This window comes from Lingula anatina, chromosome 8 (genome assembly GCF_051362555.1).
Source record: "Lingula anatina isolate TDL-2025a chromosome 8, LinAna3.0, whole genome shotgun sequence".
Taxonomy (NCBI): domain Eukaryota; kingdom Metazoa; phylum Brachiopoda; class Lingulata; order Lingulida; family Lingulidae; genus Lingula; species Lingula anatina.
In genome coordinates this window covers 7,018,453-7,041,459 of record NC_141774.1, presented here as the reverse complement: position 1 = coordinate 7,041,459, position 23,007 = coordinate 7,018,453, and the positions used below count along the sequence as shown (strand labels likewise).

Below are 23,007 nucleotides of genomic sequence, written 5' to 3'. Positions count from 1 at the left end.
CGTATTTATTGTACAACCCAACTTTCCTAATGATTATGATGTGACGAGTCAGCAAAAGCAATTATTTACAAACAGTTTTGACCAAAAAAAAAAACATTTTATGATCGTGTTTAATAACCAAAGAACAGTAAATGGTTTATTTAATTACATGTTAAGTGAATTTTCTTTTCCCATATTATGGATTTAAACACCCTAGTTGTCTTCATACCTCTCCCTATTTACATCCATTTAAAACAACTGATGCATGAAAAGTAAACTCGATCGTTTGCAACATAACATTGAAAAAAAGAATGATAATTTCAACACAGTCTTCTGACAGTGTCTCGCATACCAAAGTCACCTTTTCGTAATCTATATCACTCATTATTCCACCAGCGACAAATAAATAAGACATCTATGAAGATCTACTATAGAGATGTTATATCTAATCCAAGTTAGTCAAAAAGTTTTCATTTATGATAGATCCAGACCTTTGATTTACCTGTTGACTGTTTCGTTTTTTCACTCGGACAGAATTGGTCACTACTGAATTACCTGTTCAGGTGAAGGTAAACATGTAATCAACCTAGTCTTGATGAAGTCTTGTTAGTCCCTCTCACCCTTGGCTTTTCAAAACTCTGTGCTTATTGTAATCATATTTTCACTGGTTAGCACGTTTACATTGCTCCATTTTGGCACATGGTTGTTGTCTGACATATGATCTGTTGGCGGATTTGTGTAAGACTTCTGTTGAGTGTTTGTATCTGGTTTTGACTCCCTCGCTTACATTTTCCTTTACAAGCTGCCCCATGTGTATGACGACATTCTCAAACCCACCCTGGCTGGAGGGGCGAAAGGGACTAACAAGTCATCATCATATAGATTGAGGTAATTACCTGTTCACCTTTATCAAATATCAAGACTTTATCAAATATCAAGACTCATAACACCAATCTGTAATCGCGTGGTCAGTGAGTTTTTCCCCTTTTTATGAAGTTATACACACCTTAGTTATCTTCATGATTTCCCTTATTTAAACCCAAAAAAAACCCACTGATGCAGGAAAAGTACAACAGCAAAAATGAACTATTGCAAGGAAAACAGTCTCGTGGTAGTGTCTTGCCTCCTGAAGCCACCATTTTGAAAGTCTATATCCCTCATTTTTCCTCCAGTGACAAATCACGACGATTGGCTGCAGATTGTGATTGGTGACAGAATGTGACAGTCAAAGCTCTTGCTGTGCAATTCTCACAAAGACTGTTCACATGGGTGCTATCTATTCTGGAGAACCTTAATTTTAACCATTGCATTGTCCGTAGGAATTTGAGAAGCCAAATAATGTAACCTAATTTTTCATCTATTTCTCCCCAAAAATAATCACAATTGTTTTTACGGGTGCAATGTTTGTTTTTATTGCAACACGAAGTGAGACGTTCTCCAATACAGAATAATGACCTTGTATTGAAATTGCTTAATCTAAATAACAGTAGGTATGGTTCAAACTGTTGCATCTTAAATGGCGTTTTTTTTTTTTTTTTTTTTTTTTTTTTTGTTAAGTACCGAGCTATAGATCTTAAATTTCACTTTTTTTGTTATTTTTTACATTTCGGAATCGTCAGCCGCACATGCTATTGGGTTAGAGCCTTAAGTTTCTTTTATTAAATTTCTTTTTGTCTTTGATTGCAAAATTATTTTTTCTCTTTGCAGATTAAAAAAATGGTCCAAAGGTCCAAATCTATTCCATTTACACAATGGCATGTTAATGCTTTCTGTTGTTGCTGTCTTTAATGGAGTTTAATCATCTAATGACTCTGTGATCTGTAGTCCCGTGATCAGTGAGTTATCCCCATTTATGAAATTAGAGACCTCATTTGGCTTCATGTTTCTCCTTTACACCCAAATGAAACCAACTTATACGAAAAAGTGAACTTGAACGTTTCCAACATAACTTTGCAAAAATGAGCGGCTATTTAAAGAACAGCAGGGGAAAAGCACAAAAGCATTCAGGAATATAATATTGAGCGAGATAATTGGCAAACGAGGCTTCAGGAAAAGGCAAATGCAAATTATACGCATTCGAAACTGAATCAAATAAATTAGCAAAAGACAGCTTCGTGGACAATAATAGTTCTAATGTTAACAATAATGAACTAAAGCTAAGTTGCAATCATCTTTTCTTCGTAAAAAAGCCCATAACAGTCATGGAGCTCGTAGAGTTACTACCCGTCCATAATGTCAATGCCTTTAAAAACACCATCAGGGAATGGCTGTTGAGTGACACATCGTTGAGTGACCTTGATGTATAACTGATTCCTGTGGCAAAATACATTCAAGCACTGTGGGTATATTTTTGAGGGAGGTGGGGTAAGGGATTATTTGTGTTTAAACAAAATAAGTTAAAACATTGCATACACGCGCATTTATATAATTATATTTATAGTGGCTAACAGGCTAAAACATCGGATAAGTTGTTTATCATCATATCGCATGTGAACTGCCAATAAACGTTCACAGACGTTTTACACTTTTTAAAGTTAATTGATTACAATGTAAGAGAAACACGGTCCCCATAACTATAATCTGTTATGCAGTTTTGATTTTGATTAAAGCGAAAAATATGTTTTACTTACTTTGACCTTTACTGTCCTTAAGACACAGTGAAATGACCAATAAGATGAGGAACACCGTGTTTAACCGCAACATTTTCACCCCAGTCAGGTAAATTTGACCTAAGACGATTGCACCTACACATGACAATGTTTTGGAGGACGCCTGTCTGGGTTGCTTGGCAACAAGGTTTAAAGAAGGGAACCTCTTTTGTTGCATTGCGCATGAACAGATCTGGGTTATCACATTTCATCAAGGCCTTTATTAGCAAATCTATTTGTGTGTGTTGGCATATTACTTGGAAATACGTCTTTTGAAATGCGTCACCCGATTTAACCTAACCGTTAATGATCTTGTGCGATAGAATCGTTTTGCTTGTGCGTTTGTGTTTGCACCGTTTCAATTGCAAATGCTTTATCCCCCCCCCTTGACTGTGTGGACTCACTTCGGATTATAAAAATGTAGAATCAGGCGGGGAAATGTCTGAATTTCTCATAGGAAGCTAAATGCGCATTAATGTAAACATTTATACAGTAAAACGCGAATTATGCAGTTAAGTTAACAGCGTAAATGGGATCTTCAGAGAAATAGAAAATCGGATCAGCAAAAGCAAGATGGCAAATGACGTAATACGAAAACATGTGGCATGTGTATTCATTGTGAATTGTACCGAACGTGGGTCCTGCGTCTAAAAGCACCAGAAAGAAATAATTGTCTACCGTAATAGAGACTGTGATTGCTAAAAAAAGGCTCAGTTTGTTATCACCATGCAAGATATACGCATCATTCTTGTTTACAGATAGTATGACATGTAAAACCACAAACATTAATTTTAAACTAATTTAGACAAATTTAATGTTAAATAATGAAGTGCTAGCTTCCTCCCCTTCGTTCACTCTCACTCTCTCTCTCTCTCTCTCTCTCTCTCTCTCTCAGAACGATGCGTTTTTAGCTATTTTGTTTCTTCCCCCTTTTAGTAATTAGATAAGATAGCAGGCAGTTGAATGTCTATTGAATTTCATTTTTTTTTTTCTGTTTGACTTGAATTCAACAGTTACTCAATATATTATTCTCAGGAAAAAATAATATGAACATGAATACAGCAATAAAGAAACACCGTGTTCCTTTTAGCGGGAATGATTTATTTATTTATTTATTTATATATTTGTATGCAGTATATGTCATGTACACAGAATATAATCAACAGCAGTCGGGGCATCTGTGTATAGAACAATTCCGTTTCATACATGTAGCATTACATTCCAGATCAGTCATATAACGGCCTAGGCTTACTTCCAGTAGGTTAATTCTATAACTGCATGTATATTAGCACCACTCTTCCCACTATGGCCAGGATTCAGTGGTTAGAGGGTCTACTTTTGTGACCTGAAGTTTCCATACAGTATAAATACGACTATTTACATTGGACATCCCCACTAATGGACACACGTTATTGTTGAGCAAAAGAAAATATTTTCATAACAAATATGTTCAACGCAGCTAGTGCCGTGTGTGACTTTAGTATTAAGGGCTAATGAGCACACACAGGTCGAATTTCAAGCAAATTAACCTGGAGTTTGGGGTACACTTAACCCTGGAATGTATGCTTTCAAGATATTAAATGGTCAAATTTTGTTATGGACAATAGTCAAGGAACGTTGATTTTCTGACTCGCGTCTTACTTGTCCTAATCGGGTCACCTTAAATGTCATATAACCTGGGTTAATATGTAACACATGGTTCACAAGTCCTTTTCAGTATCAACTTACACAAATATCTGTGTTTGCCGATTGAAAATCAAACCCGCGTTACTAACATGCTTAGTTTGTCCACCAAGTAAGCAGCTTTTGCATCATGAGTTGCTTTTGAAGTGATTTTCTTCTTGGATATAAAGGCCTTTAGCCAGGGGTTTTGAGTGAGAGTAAATATAATTTTTGCCACAAGGGTCACTGTGTACTGGCAGAGCAGCATGTTCAATGTATATTTTACCACACGGTTATTCGCACACCTATTATGAATCCAAAGGAGGACATTGTAAACCTGCTCAATCCCTTGGCTTCGAAGGTAGTATCTTGCCCTCACTCCAAACTCCAAATAAATATAATAATAATAATAATAATAATAATAATAATAATAATAATAATAATAATAATATCAACGTAACACATGCTGCGCCAATTATGTGGCAACAAACTTGATCGCGTCTGGTTTCGAATTTGCCGACTAAATTAAACGAGTTTTTATTTAAACGAATGATACTTATCACTGGTAAATCTAAGACATCCAACAAAGCTGTATATATAGTGTAATTTCACTGGTTCGCATATTAAGACATCATAACAATACTGAGTCAGACGCAGAGCGTTTCACATATAGCATTTTCACCTATACATAACACATCGTGTAAGAAAATAGCTGCAGTTTATATTGTGGTCGTACACAAAGCCTGTCACATGACTGTCACATGACAGGTAACGAGAATCTCAAGGCGGGAGTACACTGAGTACGTTGATAATGCTGCAATTTTGTGTCTTTTGCACACAGTGTGCTTCATGTTAAATAAAATGTGAACCGGGTAACTTCATACAGGACATCTCGGCTTTCCTTATTCCGAATATGCCCTTGAAATATAACACAAGCGCATTAAAAGGCTCCCCGAAATCAGGGCATAGTTGGTGGAAAGCTCGATCAGTATCAATGTTATATTTAAAGGGCACATTTGGGACAAAGAAATCCAAGATATTTAGTCACTCTGTTCATTTTGTAGTCTACTGTGTGTACGAGTCTTGCTGCTTAGTCTAACAATTGTCTAAAATCAGTTCCTGATCCAAGATCGCAGTAAGACTACATACTATAGTACTTTGCTTTTTATTGAAAAAAATGGCCGCCAAAGCATAGAGCAGTAAAATCGCAATGGTATTGGTATACATTAACTAATTAAACCATCCACGTCTTTGATTTTTCTGAAGATTATGATTTTTTCTTTAAGCACATGGTAAGACATGATCATGTTTGCCATTAAACTAATGTTTGGTCAGAACGTATCCTCACCGCCAGTGGTCAAGTTGCCATGTCCATAGACCCCATCGTCCCACCCTTCTATGCGTCAATTATACATTATGGTGTAGAAAAGTCAGCTTGGATTTCCTTCCAAGCTGTTACTTCCAGGGTATTGAGCACATTCTATGATCCAAATTGGCTCTCAATTAGTTACGTAAAAAAGAAAAAGAAACAACCATAGGGATTCTATTCAAAGTATATTCTTCATTTTTTGTATATTTTATATTGTGATTTATTTATCATAACAAGTAAAGTTCAGGATTGACATCCCGTATTGTCTCCTTCGTTTTTAATAATAAACATTTTTTTTTTTTTTTTTGGGGGGGGGGGGGAGATGTCGGATTGAAAAAAAATGGTTTGCACTTGTCTCTTTTTAAGATACTGTTTGGTAAACAAATAATGTAAAAACCTTAAAATGCATTGCATACCTTTATTTCTTATTTTTTATATTACCTGAAGTCCACTAAATCAATCCTCATTACAAGAATGGTCTACAATTAAAAAACTTAAAAATCAAGTACTGGTTTTAAAATCGTGATTTTGTGAATGGTTTTGGATACTGTGTATATTTTATTAATTTCGTTATATGGAAACGTCTCCATGCTTCATAAACTATAATTGCCTTTTTTATTCGTGGCGCGTTTGTATTTGTGTTGACCATCAACTACAGAAATGGAAACATAGCGGCCTCAATAACTATCTGCATATACGAAATATGCCGGACAGAAATGTTAGGGGACTTGTGGTTCGCAGTTTATAATGAAATGTTGACATGATCGCACAAAGGAATTCACCGTTTAAGTTGTTTTACTGGCGTCTAGAGGTCAGATGCGGCAATTTCGTTTAAAAGCAAGTTCTTGAAATATTAAAACATTTGTCATTATATTAAGGCATCATAATTAAGCATGTACTGTTTACTTTTAATGTCAGGAAAAGGTAGAAAAGGGAAACACTGAAAAATTAATGAGGACTGCTCTAAAAATAAATGTTGTCTTTAAATATTAAGATCTAAGTATTTAATTCATGGCAAAGACAATTAACAAAAGCACGCAGAGAACGTTAAACCAGGCACTCCCGGTAGCGAACCCTTTGTTGTTGGTGCTGGTTTGGGACGTATCCAGTGTACCACTGTTACAGAAGTTACTAGTGCAGCACTGCCTGCAGACTTTACTGGTCCCAGTTCCAGTGCAAGTATTACCCTGGAGCTCCTGACTGGTACACAGTGATTGACTTCTGCAACCGCGGCTGTAGCTGTAGGCAATGGTGGAAGAACTGTAGAAGAGATTGTAACTTTCGTACGCCGAGGCCGTCGTCTGCAAAGAAACACCGGTGACCATATCATTATGACATTTATCTAACATAGTAATCAAACAATTATCTGTATATGTGCATATACATGTGCATATGCTGTTCTCGTAACGTGTGTGTGTGTGCGTGTGTGTGTGTGTGTGCAGGAGAGAGGGGAAGAGAGAGAAGTAGAAAGAGAGAGAGACTCACGTGACACACATATCCATAAGAACATGTGACAGATGTGGAACACGAAGTGCCTGAGGTTCCCGAGCAAGAATAGCATGTAGGTCCGCTCTGACATGAAATATCAAATATTTTAGTGTCCATTAAATGATTATATATATATATATATATATATATATATATATATATATATATATATATATATATATATATATATGTATGTATGTATGTTTTGGTCAAAAATGTGCTTTACCAGCCGTGGTAAAATATATTGAATACCCGCCAATGATGACGTTTGACTGCAAAGAGTCTTTTTATATTAATTGAAATTACTTTCTGGAGCTATGAACAAATGTTTTTAGATGAATAGTGTTTTGATTACGCTAATGATGCAGTTTAATAGAAATTCTAAAAACAAATGACTGTTTTTTCAAACGGAGTTAATTTGTTGCAATATCCTCCAGACAGAGTTTAAAACTATTCTGCGTAAAAAATGAAGCAAACTATGAAAGTGATAAATATGACTTACTGTCACAGTGGTTGTTGTGGTTCGTGTGGTTGTACTTGTGGGGATAACTCCCGCTGATTAAAAATAGATTGTACATGTATATTTCAGTGATTTGCTTTGATATACACTTTTACATATCGAACTTTTTCATCACGCATTTTCTCGAGCCTCTAATAACATTTCACTTCCGTACAAATGTACAATAACTCTGGACCACGCCGTTACCTATACTAATCTCAACATTTATGGACTCTACCTTTTGTCTGCAAAGTGTAACAATATTTTAAGCCCAAATCAGGTGTCGCACCCCATCAAGCATCTTTTCGTCACATGTACATTTTACAAATAAAATAAGACTCATACTCTAAAAATGCTAAATTTATATCAATGATAATAAACTTAAAGAATATAATAATACAAACGACACAGATATAGAGCCATACGGACAAGAAATATTCCAAAACAGGCAGAGTCAGATAGACTAGCAGTCTGAAAGGCATACGTACGTAAGTATCCCTGACAGTATACGCCAGCGTCATTGTAACTGTTTGAGTCACATGACCGAGAGTAGATTGCCCCTACCCTACCATATCTGCAATCTGTAAGGTTGCTCTCTGTTCCCAGACAGCCAGTTTTGAACAGCCAAAAGAATCCACTCCCCTTTGGTGTCCAACCTGAACAGACATATAAATTTGACACAATATAAAGACAATCGTATATGAAGTAACGAAATATGTTTTAATACCTGCTAGTTATCTTACTTCGACACAGGTCTTTCAACAGATTTTACCTCTAACACAATCTTGGCTTCGTAGATGTGTATACATACATGTATATACGTTGAGCATTGGAGTCGCTACCTCCATCTTGCCGCTGCAGCCGCGCGGACCTCAAAATTGACTTAGGGTGCGTTAGGATGATATTGTTCAACGTTGATGAATCCAAACCCACATTGACTATCGCTTAATGCAATCAGATTGAATCAGATTGACTGAATGGCACGTCTCCTCGAGCAGCTAGGGGGTGATTGCATCTCGTCTAATTTTTTTTTTTTTTTTTTTGTCACTTCACAGGGTAAGTAGGACAACGAAGAGGACATAATCTCTCAGACTACAAAAATGCCTTATCAAAAATGTCTTATTTTTCAAGAGGTGGGTAACTCTATCTTTCTGTACCTCCCAATTGAGGCTTTTCAGTTCTCCATAAACATCAAACCACTCATTATTTTCATTTTGTTCACTTTTGTCATTCCTGTCTTTATCCTTGTAGTGAGAAATTCTATTCAAATTCCTCTTACCATTGACCTTTTCCTTAGTATGACGCTCATTCTTTTCCTTCACGTGTTCATTATTTTTGTCATGGCCCTCATTGTAACACTCATTTTCGTTCAAATACAATTTACCATTGCCCAATTATTCAACAGCTCTTCCTCGCCACTTTAGCTGTAACCACCTGTAACCAATTTTTTATGAGAAACAATCCACCGCGAGCTTCAATTATGGCCAACAGACGGCATAGCATACAGTGAACAAGAAAGAGATACAGCTGGTCCATTCATCTTTAAGGGCATCTCGCATTTGATATAGATTTGTAGGGGAGAGTTTCTCCTTTGAATGGCACTACCATGTTCGCCCCAAATGTGTTCAATAAGGTCTGCATCTGGGCTTTTTGTTGTTTGCGGCATCAGCTGAATGTTGTTTTGGCGAATGCAGTTGATTATTCAGCGGGCTGTATGGGGAGTTGCACTGTCATGTTGCCAACTAAAGTGTCTCTGTATATCACTCTTGCGAATATCCCCAGGTTCTGTTGGAGAATGTCCCTATATCTAGCAGCGTAAAGGTTTTCATCCAGAGGAAGCAATGGGGAAATCCTGTTGCTGCAAATGGCACCCCAAACATGTACGGAACCACCTCCTCCATCTATCGTTTCCTGGATATTTTCAGTCAACAGCCTCTCTCCGACGAGTTTACGCACTCTCATTCTTCAATCTGTTGGATAGAGTAGAAAATAGGACTCATCAGCAAACATCACGTGATTTCAATTTTACACAGTAAGGTTACGATGCCGCCGCGCCCACTGAAGCCTGTTTGCTCTATGAGCAGGTGTCAAGTGTGGTTTCTTTGCCATTCTTGAAGCACAGACGTTTTCCAACAGCCTATGGTCTACCGTCTGGCCAGACAATCGAACCAAACGTTGGCCCTGTAGCCCCTAGGCAATGGGTTACGCAGATTTGGTCCTCTCTCTTCTTGCTTTATAGGGGAATTTATATGTTCCTTATTGAAAGATTCCATGATGATACATGTACTGGTATGACCCTAAAAGATTTACTCCCGTTATGTTCATATGTCCACGTCATTTTTCAATGCTGATTCATGGATGCAATGCTTTATATGGTGCAAACTAGTATCTGTTGACAATAATTTATGATTTAATATTTTTAGACATTCAACTGATAAAACCACGATTTGTATGTATTCATTTAAATAAAGATATACTACAAAACACAGTAAACAAAAATGAAGTATAATTTTATCCATTAATTCTTTTAAGCTCAAGGTTGGGAAACTTGTAACGCGGTTGCTGCCATCTTGGATTGAGGTCTTGAATATTTACATTTTTAGAAAATTGGTTTGAAACAATATTACTTTTGATTATAAAAAATAAGTGTTTTTACTTTCTTATATAATGTATGACTAGAATAAGTGACATAGCTGGTCTATAAAAAATGTATATAAATAGTCCATACACCGCAGCACATTTATTTTCTCTTTCTTTGTATTTTTATTTATTCAGTAAAAAAAAAAAAACTTGGCTTACTTCTTACACTTCTAACATATCCGCTATATCCCAACTGACGGCATACAACCGCTGTGTCGTTGATTCCCCATCCATCGTCACAAACACGCCTCCATTCTCCGGCAAATTTTATCTCCACGCGGCCGCTGTTGTAGCCGTTACCGTCTAGCAGACGAAGTTGGCCGTCGTCAGCTAGAAAAGTTAGGAAAACTTATCAGTCTACACTATTGGTGCTATATATTGCCAAAATTACTCGGAATGTGAAAAAAGCACCACATTGGTATTTATGTTCTTTGGACTTTGTTGAGCGTTTCAAATGGAAGTGCCGAAATATCAAAACGTCGCTTAGCAACCATTGCTAGGAAATGGAATAACCTTAGTAACAAGCTAATTGCACCTTTATTGGACTGTTTAAATTACCGAGAAAGGGTGGTTATAATGCATCGGGATATATTGCTGCAGATCTTATTGCAAACTCTTATTCACACACAAAGACCACAGATGTCATCTCTTCCTCTCACTAAGACTGCTCTACCCGTGCAGGCACATATTAAAGCAGAAGTCTTGCATGGTCGAGATATCTCGGCTAGTACTAAGTTAATTGTCATATATAATATGAATATCACCTCCTGTCGACTGGGGTTGGCATTGTGCAGAACAGTGGACACCTTTGTGGAAACATTTGCAAGAAGCTACGGTGTTTTGTCCAGTGGAGCTGAAGTGTGCATGTAGGAGCAGTTGCAGACGCTGCAACTGTGTTTGGACACTCTTACAATGTACTGTGTAGTGCACGTGCAAGAAAGATTGTAACGCCTAAACTATGGCAACTTTCTACGTTCTGCTATATATACCCTTCACGTCCAATTATGCTAAAGCTATATCTATTATTAAATATTATCATAACTATAATCTCAGTGTCCCTTATTTATATTGTTTATTATTATCTTTCTTTCTTTGTATATTATATTTAATAAAACTATTTTTATTATCATTAAAACAAAATTAATGTATCTACGTAATGAAAGTGACATCAAGTTTGCTGTGTGTACTACAATACAGAAACCGGTGTGATGTGACAGAAAGCCCCCAATAATAGACAGTTCGGTTCCCATTAATCTGCAAAGGCAAACCTCGCCCTAGATTTAACCACTCCTAACCTGTATAATTAAATTGAATAAAATGGAGGGTAGACTTTCTGTTACATGGACCCTCATTTTCGTCCTGGAAGGGCACAATAGTCACACTATACCCTTGATTAGCTTCTTAGGCAAGGCTTTTTCTCACCCTTCCTCAAACCTTTATATTTAACGGGTGAGATAAAACATTTCATATTTAAATACTTTTCCCTGCCTATTTTTGGTATTTCTTAATAAGCATATTTACCCCCCTCCCTTAGTACAATCCCGTGAACTGCAGAATACTCACGCGCTTCACACCAAGCCCTGATCTCGTGGGGATAGGCCCCCGTGCAACCAAATGAATTTGGATAACCTATCACTCCATGAGAGCAGTTATCCAGTCGACTTTCTGTACCGTCACAGTATATTTCGTCTGGAAATCGACATTACACAATACAAACCGTTATTTGTCATTATTTATTTAAGTCACATAGTCACATGGAGACAGCTCATGGAGGAATGAGTTGTTAGAAACACATGCACATGTAGACGTTATAATTATAAATGAGCGTACATTTGACAGAGCATTTCTAATAAATAGAGTTTACGTTGAGAAAACCGTTAAAATACATAGGCATGTGTCCTTGACTGGCTGTCACACACACACGCACGCACCTATAAGTAGACCAGAGATAACAAATGGACAGGCAATATCCATAGAACCGCTCAGTAGGAGAGACAGCAGGCAGCATCATACGATATCCAGAACCAATCACTAAAATCAAACATACACAAATAGTACCAATCACCACTCAGTCAGATTTACACACAAACAGTACCTAGCAACACTAAGAGGGACAGACAGACAGACAGACAGACAGACAGTACCGGTACCCGGCGCCACTCAGTTGGATATGCTGAAAGCCTTACAAACAATACCTAGCATCACTCGTGGCCCTGTCCTCGAGACAAAATCAGACCAGGACTGCAGCGCCCCACTGAAACCAAGCTGTCTACAGAGCACCTGTCCTTCATACGTGTACCAATATACTTTACACACTATTCCCCAGCTACCTGCGTAGAATATCTCAACTCGACCTTGATACTGGTTGCCGCCGGTCAATCTCACTTCACCGTCATTGGCTGTTAGAAATCCAAAGAGAAACAACATCATTACAAATAAACACTATATATATATATATACCATTTTAGTAAAAAAAAAATCATCTTAATATTTTAGTTTGATTCTGATGAGCCGTAGGGCTTAAAGGTTAATAAACTGAATTGAATTGTTTAAAAAAACACACTTTCTATCTTAACACAGCTATGGTTTTGAGATTGAAAAACAAGGGAATGGGGGCGTCTAGATCCATTTTCGACGTCTACTCACGTCCCTTGCACAGTACGCCGGCGTCATTTGAGGAAGTCTCAACACAAAACCGTGAGTTTATTTCTCCAACACCGTCATGGGAACAATCAGCCAGGGACGTCTCAGACCCCTGGCAATCTATATTCTGTATCCAGAAAAAACCTGGTAATTGAGAAGAATAATTACAAAAACAAAAGACATTGACTTTGGATTGCAAAACAATATTCTGTATTAACCAAAAGCAACAGCCGTTAATTGTTCCATTATATAACTTTACGCCATAGTGTCAATGCCCTTCGAAATAATCTAAACTTGCAGAATCTTTTTCATGTTTCTGTCTGTAGGTAAAAGAATCGGTGTTGCACTATCAGCAATCACTGTGCTACATTCGCCACTTATTAAAGGTCTTGTTTTACTCTATTCTCTTCATGTTCTCTAATAAGCAGCTTAACTGATCAACATTTCTGCATGCTTTGGCCTCACAACAACATTGTAAATTAACAGTGTCAATATATAGCAAACAATAACAACATGTTTTCACTTGGTTAATTATTTTGATACACAAACAAGTTCTAAAGAACTGGTAGATATTATAGTCACAATATTTTTAAAAGATTACAGGTATATATCAAAATTATGTTGATGTCAATTTATTTTCATTTTACCTTTAATAAATAATTTAGCATTCCTACATATTCTTTATTTGTTAAAAGTGTTCAATCCCAGCGGGCAAATTATGTTGCTTTTTAAAACTTTGAAACAATGTTGAACCATAACATTGAAAAGACATTGAATAAACGTTGGATTTGAAAGTTGTGTCAACCTCAGATAACAAGGTTGTATCAACGTCAGAAAACAATGTTATATCAACCCCACCCAGCGAGAAATTTGCCTGGATGTGTTTAGCAGTAGGACATGGTTGATGGCTAAATATATGTAGAGTATAAATGTATGTCCTCCAAGTTAGAATGTCCAAGGTCTAGATTGATATATATATATATATATATATATATATATATATATATATATATATATTCACAAGTTCACAGTCATCTCAACCTGTCTATCTATAACAGGTTACCAAGAACTGCTAACTCCATCACATTTGCAGCAACTTATTCATCCTATTGTTAGCTGACCTTGCAAGCAATTCAGTTTATTGGAATGTATTTCTGAATAACAAGTTAAGAAAACCCACTAGTTAACTAAAGACACAAAACAACTGTCACTTTTACTTTAAAACCATTTTGTTATTATTTTGATAAATTTAGTTACATGCAGTATTGATAAACAAAGTGTCACATTTTCAATAATTAATATTTTAAATTACAATCCATAACTGCAAGGTTGTGTCATTCACCAAAATGCAACGTTGAGTCAACGTGGCTGGATCAACGTTGATTTAACTTTGAATTTAGGTAGATCAACGGCAATTCAACGTATCAACCTGTTTTCAACGTTGATCCAACTCAACTATGCCTGCTGGGATGTTATATATTCACGTCAATACCTATTGTTTTAAAACGACATTATAAAACAATAAACAATAAGTTTAAAATTCAGGTAAGTCTAAAAATTATATACTCACCTGTCCCCCTAGGGGACGTATTTACTACTGGTGTGTGGGCTCCGGTGAACCCAAGCTGTTTACACGCCACGTCAGCGCTAGTCAGGCGCCAGCCGTAGTCACAAACCCTCCCCCATCTCCCGGCCAAAAATATTTCCAAGCGGCCCTCGTACGCATTTGATGTGTTAATAAGACGCAAGACACCGTCACTGGCTGAAAACATAAACAAAATCCCTCTTAAATTGAACGTCAAGTATATATTTATTTTTTTTATTGTATCACTGTGCATCGAATAATTATATTATGTTTGACTAACATGATGCATGTATACTACCCTACCAAAAGTGTCAACCCTACCGAATTATGTACATTGCTACATTTTTTTCCTTTGCATGTAGAAACTGGACGGAATACAAATACACCTTTAAATGAAATAATATGCCAGGATGCAAAACAAAAAATAAAAAAAAGAATTAGAAGTTGAGAGTCATTTCTTACTTCGGTGCACTGCTTACACAGAAAATAAATATAAATATAAAAAGTTGGAGATTAAAAAAAAGATACAAATGACATTTCTATAGAAGACTTGATGGAAAAAAAATTGAGGCAATTAGCAAAATTTATTGTTAAGATTATTTTTATTTAAAGGTATACGAACCGAGCAACGGTGGAGCATGGATTCCCAGTAACACATGTTAACCACTTCTACTAGTTTCTTATACGACATGCCAAGGGATAAACTGAATAGATCCCTCGATCCCTCGATGATATTAGGGTAAAATTAAACAATGACTTTTGGTATTTCTCTAAGTTATACTACTTGAAACAATATGCTACTTGAAACTATAGGCATTTGATCGGTTTCAAACAACATCACTAACAAACAGATACATTGGCAAAATTGCCTTGGCAAGGGCAACCCAGGGGAACCACACCCAGAAAAGACAGAATGTTGATGCCCCGTCCTCGAAGAAAAGGTTCCATGACATAAAGGATGTTGAATGAAACATTTCACAATAACAGGGAAAACCATGCCTCTGAGTTAACTCAGTTTCCTCCTACATCTCCAAGCCTTTTCAGAAAATTCACCACCACTACTCCCAAACTAATAAAAAAGCTGATAAACGCCGCTAGGCCAAAATAATCAGAATTGGACATCCTTCCAACTTACCTCACAAAGGGAATGCATAGAATAACTACTACATTTCAACACATCAGATAAGTGTAGCCTCTGGATGCTTCAAGAAAGCTGTAATTTGACCACTCATAAAAAGACCACAGGCAATCCAGACTCTAATGACCCGCAGAAATACCGTCCCATCTCAAACCTCTCATTTCTATCAAAAGTACTGGAACGCCTAGTAGCGACACAGCTAGGTGAATATCTGCATACTCATCCATGTTTTTGCAAAAGTTCAATCGGCTTATAGAGCACAACATTGCACTGAAACGGCGCTGCTCAAGGTGCATAATGATATTCTTCTGGCAATTCATGATCAGAAACAAGTGGTCCTTTTACAACCTGATTTCTCTGCAGCCTTTGACACCATAAACCACGAGATGTTGTTCAATAGACTGAAAAATCGTTTCGGCATAGATGGTATTGCATTGGCATGGTTCAAATCATACCTGACCGGGCGTGAACAATCAGTCTCCATAGGCACATAGAAATCACCGTCAACACCATTAGCTTGTGGTGTACCACAGGGCCCTGTACTCGGCCCCATCCTGTTCGCTCACTTTAAACGCCACCAATCGAGGACATTAGAGAGCTTTCGCACCTGCACGTTTAGGCAGACGACTACGTTTAGGTCATCATATATTGCTGTCTAATGACGTGTACACATACGGTTAGAGAGAACATTATCCTCGGCTAGATTACTATCCGTCAATGAAAAACGGTGTGACAAATCAGCATAATTTTATGAAATCAAGCCTTTCAAAATTGATCGTTTCTCTCCGAAAAATTTATTGGATATTTCATTTTTGCAATATACGTGAAACATTTTGTCTCTGTCATTTGTGTCTATGTTTTTGATACTATTGAAATATAGATTTTACCCGTAAAAAGGGCATTTTCCACTGACCACAAGGCAGTCAGAACTGGCCTTCCGCACGCGTGACTGATTGTATGATAAGACTGTTAGGTCATCATTTTGCGAGCAGTTGTTACGAGTACACATGTCTTAATAAGTGGTCTGTAGACTAGCCGTCTGCAGTTGACGCATAAGACGCAGGATATACGTAAGGTAAGTGCCGTTTAGTAAGATACTACTAGTAGCTTGATTTTTTCCCTTAGTTGACAGGACATTTCTCCTTGACTTTTTATGCAAATTTTATGAAGCTTTGTTTCGAAAGTCACATGGCGTCCTGTTTTGTGTATTTGAATAAATGAATAATAAATAAAAGTAAGGACAGCACATCTTTCTATACATGTAATTGTCTCTAATAGCAAATGTTGATTAATATTTATTATATCAGTAGCAAAAACTGACGCTGCATAAATTGGTGACACGCTTATTTTTCAGCTGAATATTGGGCCAACATGCCGCCTCTTAAGAAGCGCCGTACTGATTCATCAGCAGATTACGTCAGTTACCTGAGAGACAAGCCTTCGAGAAAGAAGGCGTTGAATTAGAAAAGAAAGAGCCAGAAGCTCAAACTGAGAAAGACAAACAAATGATGGAGACGAGAAACTGAATTGACATACCATGCTCTTGCTGCCTACAAGATACACATGGGCTGAATCTTGTTAAAACATTGGTTTTAATTCAAGATTTCAATTAAATAAATGTTTGCTTGCGGTATACATTTTACATTCTACTCTTTAATTTCCCATACACACAATGTATACGCGTATAGTTCATGCTAAATAGTCCTCCAAGGTGGGAGGATCTAGTTAAAAGTACCGACTCATCTGATTGCCATACAAACAGGTATGGCAGTTGACCAGAAGACCAGTGTAACGTGACAGAGATTCCCCTATAACAGAGGTTCCACTTCCCATTCACTTGTACAGGTGAGCCTCGGCCTAGATTTTGTCCCACTAAGGTCAGGCCAACCCTTACCATCTAACTATATGGGGGCGGACTTTCTGCTACACGGACCCTGAGTTTCGTTACACCTGATCTCCATAAATTGCGTATGGAAGACCATTCTAAAATAATGTAACTTGTCCAATGGCATATGAACTATTTGAACGTCTCTGCTTACAGCACGTGAAACATGTTTCAGCCCACTGTGCAATTCGACTATCCGTAAAGGCTAACCGGGTCTTTCTGCGAAATCACGAAAAAATAAACGTTGGTCATTTTACGGTTACGGATAGCTAAATGTAGTCGGTCGCCTAAACGTGCAGGTGCGAAAGCTATCTATTGTTTTTAGGTACGGTTTCAGCCTTATGCTCTATGCAGGTAACTCACAAATTTATATTGTTTGCGACAGGTCATCAGATGTGCCATCTGATGTACCATTTAACTAGAGATATATCATTCAATTGAATCAATGGCTTAATACCAATTCACTCGTTTTTAATGATGACAAAACAGAAGAAGTTTATTTCATCTCTCGTTTCTCTAAAGATGCAGAAAAATTAGAACTACTAGAAATCGGAAACAGAATGGTCACGCTAAAAGAGGAGTTAAAAACATAGAAATAATTTTTGAAAATAGGTGCGATATGGCAGCCGGCATCAGAAAAAAAATGCAGAGCTGCTACAGTATCCTTGGCAAAGGTCAAATGGAGAGGCTTGTTCTTGCCTTCATAACTTCACATCCTGACTACGAAAACAGTCTACTGTATATATACCTACCAAACTGAAAGACTACAATCTGTCCAAAATGCTGCAGCACGACCTGTGAACAAAACTCATCTCAGATCAAACATTTCACCTATTTTATTCAAACTACATTGGTTTCCCGTACGACAAAGAATTATTTTTAAATTACTGCTGTTTGTATTTTAATGCACCAGAGGTGAATGCCCTCATTTTAACTCTACGCTACGTCCAGGTTCAGCCATTCTCACCATGTCCACAAGATCCCACCTCCATCTTTTGCTTTACCAGTAATGAAAAATTGTATAAAGGGTGTCTCAAAAACGTGTCGTTTTTTAAATACATATCCACATTTACGTACGTGTTTTGCAGATGACCCCAGCATCGTCGTAGTCTCCTGTGTCACATGCAGAGCTGACGTTGCCCCACCCTGGGGAAGAACAGTTGTACAGACCCTCTTCAGTGCCGGTGCAGTTGAGGTCGGACAACCAAAAGGATCCTGTGCCTCGGGGGCTATAGCTGATTTTCGCTGTTGGGAAATAAAATAGAACGTATAGTTCAGTTTCTATCTGTCAAATGGCCCATTCAAAATGAATATGTCGACCTAGCTATTAAGCTTTTGCACAATTCCTCCATGGTGACTCTTGCTGAATGAAATCAGGTTATACAAAAAAGCCAGTGATTAAACATGTATGTTGAAAATAAAAGACGAAAAATAAGACTACATAATTTATTCAGCCAGTTCATTATAATTATCCTTCAATACCGTGTTGTAACTTCAAGTAACGGTATATTTTGACACATTTTAATGTTTGGGTTCCTTCTAGTGAGCAAGTATTAATTTATTAGGTTATCAACAATGTATAGCGAAATAGTAAATGTCAAGTTCACGAAAGCATGAGTTAACTAGAAAAGCACTCGGAGAGCGCAGACCTCCGCCAAGGCAGGAAAGTCTCGATCCAATGCCGTTTCACCCCTAAATTTTCGATATTTTTTATTATTGATTATTGATTATTGATCCGGATCACCACCAAAAACTAATCATCTGTTTCTTGATCCACTTCTGACAGTTCCTGAAAATTTCATCTAAACCGGTCCATAACTTTTTGAGTTATGTTGATGACAGACAAACAAACAGGGATGAAAACATAACCTCCTTGACGGAGGTAAAAATGAATAATGCAAAACTAACGCTGTGTCATTAAGAACTTGATCAAATAGTAAGTGTTTCGCGATCGCGTAACGGCTTCCAATACGAACTATTCAGACTGTTGTTTGTCTGTTGTTTTGCACGATGCCGCTGGATAAACCGACTGGTACAAAGAGGTCCTTGAGTGTTTCCAACGCAAACAGCAATGTCCTTTTAGTTGCACCATAGTGATACAGCTATGAAGATCTACTTAAAAGAGGCAATATCCAAGTTTTCTGCCCTAGGCCCTTTGCAGGGATTTGAAAAAAAAAGTAGGCAAACAAACAAACAAATGTGACGTCGGTTATGGGCTGTTAGCCACGCACACAAAAGCGCGCTTGTTTCAAAGGCCGTTTCGGCGTGTTGAAGTGTTGACCCATTGGGACGAAGAGGTTTTAGTTAATAGAGTAGCAGGGCAGCAATTCAACCCGTTCAATCACTCAGCTAATGACATTGGATAATATACAACATTGGTCAAAAAGGTTCTCCCACCTTCAGTGCCATGTGCTTTTATTTATAAATCATCCCATCACAGTAGTTAATTACTATGACTAGTGATTTTCATTCCATATACTATAACTAACATGATTAGTGGTACAGAAAAAGGCAAACTAGCGGTTAAGATATCCATATTAAATACCATTTATTCACAATTATTACATGTACCCCCTCAAATCCGATGTTCCACTGTCATTTCCATGGAGGTAAAGAAATGCCCATTAAACTGAATTGACACCACCAAGTGTCACCAAATTAACTTACAAACATTTAGCATTAGGGTGTGCGCGTTAAAAGTCACGTGTCTATTAGCGTGTGTGATAACCGCGTACTGTAATTATCTCCTGTAGACGGCGCCATTGCCTTCAACAAGGGTAAAAATTCTGTTTTGTGGGAAATTTCCACATATTTCCTAAAAAGCTTGGCGGAATTGGTCCGGACTATTTGAAGGTTTGGCTCTTCTTTGAATTGCACACTTCAATTCATGACACGGGTGTTCAGTAGGGTTATAATCTGGATTCAAAGATGGTTTCTCCAGCATCAGAACAATGGCCTACTGCAACATTTCAGTCACCACATGCGAACTATGTGCAAGCGTGCTGTCATGATGAAGCCTGGATCACCCCTAAAACCTATCCCAAGGACTGACTTGCCGGTAGCAACCAGATGAGGCCAAGTGAACCGGCGGCCTTTGCTGTGACCCGACACTTACTTGAGGGTCCTTTGTGAGGATGTTTTCGCATGGCTTAAAATCAGCAATTATTTTTGTTTGCTTAGTTGGCGAATTCAATGAAGGAAGTGGTGTCACCATGACATCAAAGAGATTATAAAAAGTTATCAAAACAAAAAACGCGATTTTAAACCTTATTTTCAGCTATCAGTCAACAAAATAGGGAAAAAGTAATGAAAAATGATTTGTAAGAAAACGTTCCAAATTTAATGTGGAGTCTTATCTACTTTTTTAAGATCTTTATGGTAATTTGACACAAACATTATCAGACTGTCTTTCGGTGAATACGTATGACCTGCCATTCCGTTAAGATCTGCCATATGCCTGCAGTGTACAAGTATTGTAATCACATCTCTGGTTTTATTTTCTGCAAGGGCATTTTTCCAAATTACCCATGGAAGTAGAGCGGAATTGTCTCACCACTGATTGTTCCCTGGCATTAGGGGTGTCTCCAAGTGAAAAGATAAACTGATTTTTCAAGACACGTGATACTTACCAACGTGGGCGTCCTCATTACCTAGCTGCTTGCACGCAACTTTGGCTTCGTTAAGTCCCCACCCCTCCTCACACACCCTCCGCCACTCCCCGCTATGGTAGATCTCCACACGGCCTTGGTACTGCGTGTCTCCATCTTGAAGGCGAATTTCTCCGTTGCCTGTAAAAATATACAGCATGATTGTTATTGAGTTTACCGCCGTTTAATGGGATTTATATAAAATCTAACCATGTGCCTGGTTGGGTGCTATGAGGACATGCTTTGTCAACTTGTACAAAGGCTCTATGACCTATCCTGTACGGAGGAATGGCAATACCAGCTAGAACAGGATTTTGTCCCAGTAGTAAAATCCGGTGAGATTGCCATTATTTATGTGAAAAGGACTGTGTTTGTGTAATGATAGCCCACCACATACCATTCACATATCACCTTTACCCTTGCTTAAGAGCGCACGCGTCTGGACTCGCGATTTCTGCCATTGCTGTTCTGGCTGTAAATCTGAAGTCAGTAAAGGGAATTGATGACAATTCTTTACGTGTTCAGCGTCTGTGACAGGTTGCCAATGTCATGCAAGCTGTTCTGTGTCTTGAGAGTGGGACTGGTTGCCCTAGCAGGAGTCTTGAATAGCGGTTCCACTCCCTTCAACGGCTTGTGACTTATTAATTATAAATGGTGGTCTGAGTGACCCTTCTGGGGAATTTAGTGACTCTCCCCCCTTTTTTATGAAGTCAGGCACTTCATTTGTCTTCATATTTAGCCATATCTATACCCAAGTTAAAGCAGTTGATGCTAGAAAAGACATTTTAATTGTTTCCATTATAACTTTGCGAAAATGAACGCCTATTCATAGAGCTCTAAGAGTTAATACCCGCCCAGGATGTCAACATCCAACAAACACCTTCGTCGGGTATAGTTTTCTGAAACATGATTTAATGTTATGAAACCTTGGTGTATAAGACAGGCGACACAAAGTGTGAGATGGATTCCAAACAGGTCGCGCTAGTGCAAGTCTCTCATTAATTTACATCGACGTCATTAGTTAGCACCGGTCTGGCATATGTTGGACCTGTTTACAAGCCATTTATTGCACTACACTACGTACTTTTCCATCAGGGGTTAACCGTATCAAAACGAAAGTGTTTACGTCACAAGTTATCATTCGATTCTGAACACTGTCTAAAGGCAGGGAACAGTTCCCAAAAATATATTTGCTTTTTCCTTAATTTCTACAATGAGTCAGAAGACTTGGTAATGAAGATTATGCAATGGCATTCTAGGAGAGTGTTATGGTTAATCTTGAAGGATGTTTTCAAGCACTGTGGGTATATTTTCATAAGAAGGGTCGGGAGTGGGATTTTATCTGTTTAAACACAATAAATCAGAACATTGCTTTCAAAAATTTATATAATCATGCGGTGGCTAACAGATTAAGCCATCAGCTAATTTATAAACCATCATATTACATGTAAACTGCTCAGTGGCGGATCATCGCCGTTTTACACCACTTAGGCCTATTGTTAATCGGGTATAATGTTGGAGAAACACAGTTCATTTTACTACACACACACACACACGCGTGCAGATTTGATGCAAATTTGGTTTTGGTTGAAGTTAAATTTCAAAAGATAGGTTTACTTACTTTTACCCTGGCCGTCCTCAGGACACAGTAAAATAATCAAAAAGAGAAGGAAACCCGTGTTCAACCGCCACATGTTCACCCCAGTCAGGTAATTTTCACCTAAGAAGATTACATCTGCGCGTAGCAATGTTTTGGAGGACGCCAGGCTGGGTTGCAAGGCAACAACTGTGATAAGGGGGGCACCTTTTGTTATATTGCGCACA

At 37.8% G+C, this 23,007-nt stretch overlaps 1 protein-coding gene across 3 annotated transcripts; it reads right to left on the bottom strand.

Moving 5' to 3' along the window:
- Positions 1-4,882: 4,882 nt before the first annotated feature.
- Positions 4,883-22,948, bottom strand: LOC106175593 (scavenger receptor cysteine-rich domain superfamily protein). 3 transcript variants are annotated; one of them, XM_013557662.2, is made up of 12 exons: positions 22,805-22,940; positions 21,166-21,324; positions 18,614-18,781; positions 14,499-14,690; positions 12,932-13,072; positions 12,481-12,684; positions 11,849-11,974; positions 10,445-10,615; positions 8,134-8,301; positions 7,649-7,701; positions 7,144-7,230; positions 6,010-6,959 (listed from the first exon to the last, which is right to left on the bottom strand). In XM_013557662.2, exons 1-12 carry the CDS (start codon positions 22,875-22,877, stop codon positions 6,663-6,665), a joined length of 1,839 nt encoding a protein of 612 aa, XP_013413116.1. In that variant the 5' UTR covers positions 22,878-22,940; the 3' UTR covers positions 6,010-6,662. The 3 variants fall into 3 exon arrangements, with proteins under 3 accessions (XP_086874960.1, XP_013413116.1, XP_013413118.1); XM_087018834.1 differs by lacking the exons at positions 18,614-18,781; positions 21,166-21,324; positions 22,805-22,940 and adding an exon at positions 16,107-16,307 and having other exon boundaries at positions 4,883-6,959; XM_013557664.2 differs by lacking the exons at positions 6,010-6,959; positions 7,144-7,230; positions 7,649-7,701; positions 8,134-8,301 and adding an exon at positions 9,596-9,615 and having other exon boundaries at positions 22,805-22,948.
- Positions 22,949-23,007: the final 59 nt, after the last annotated feature.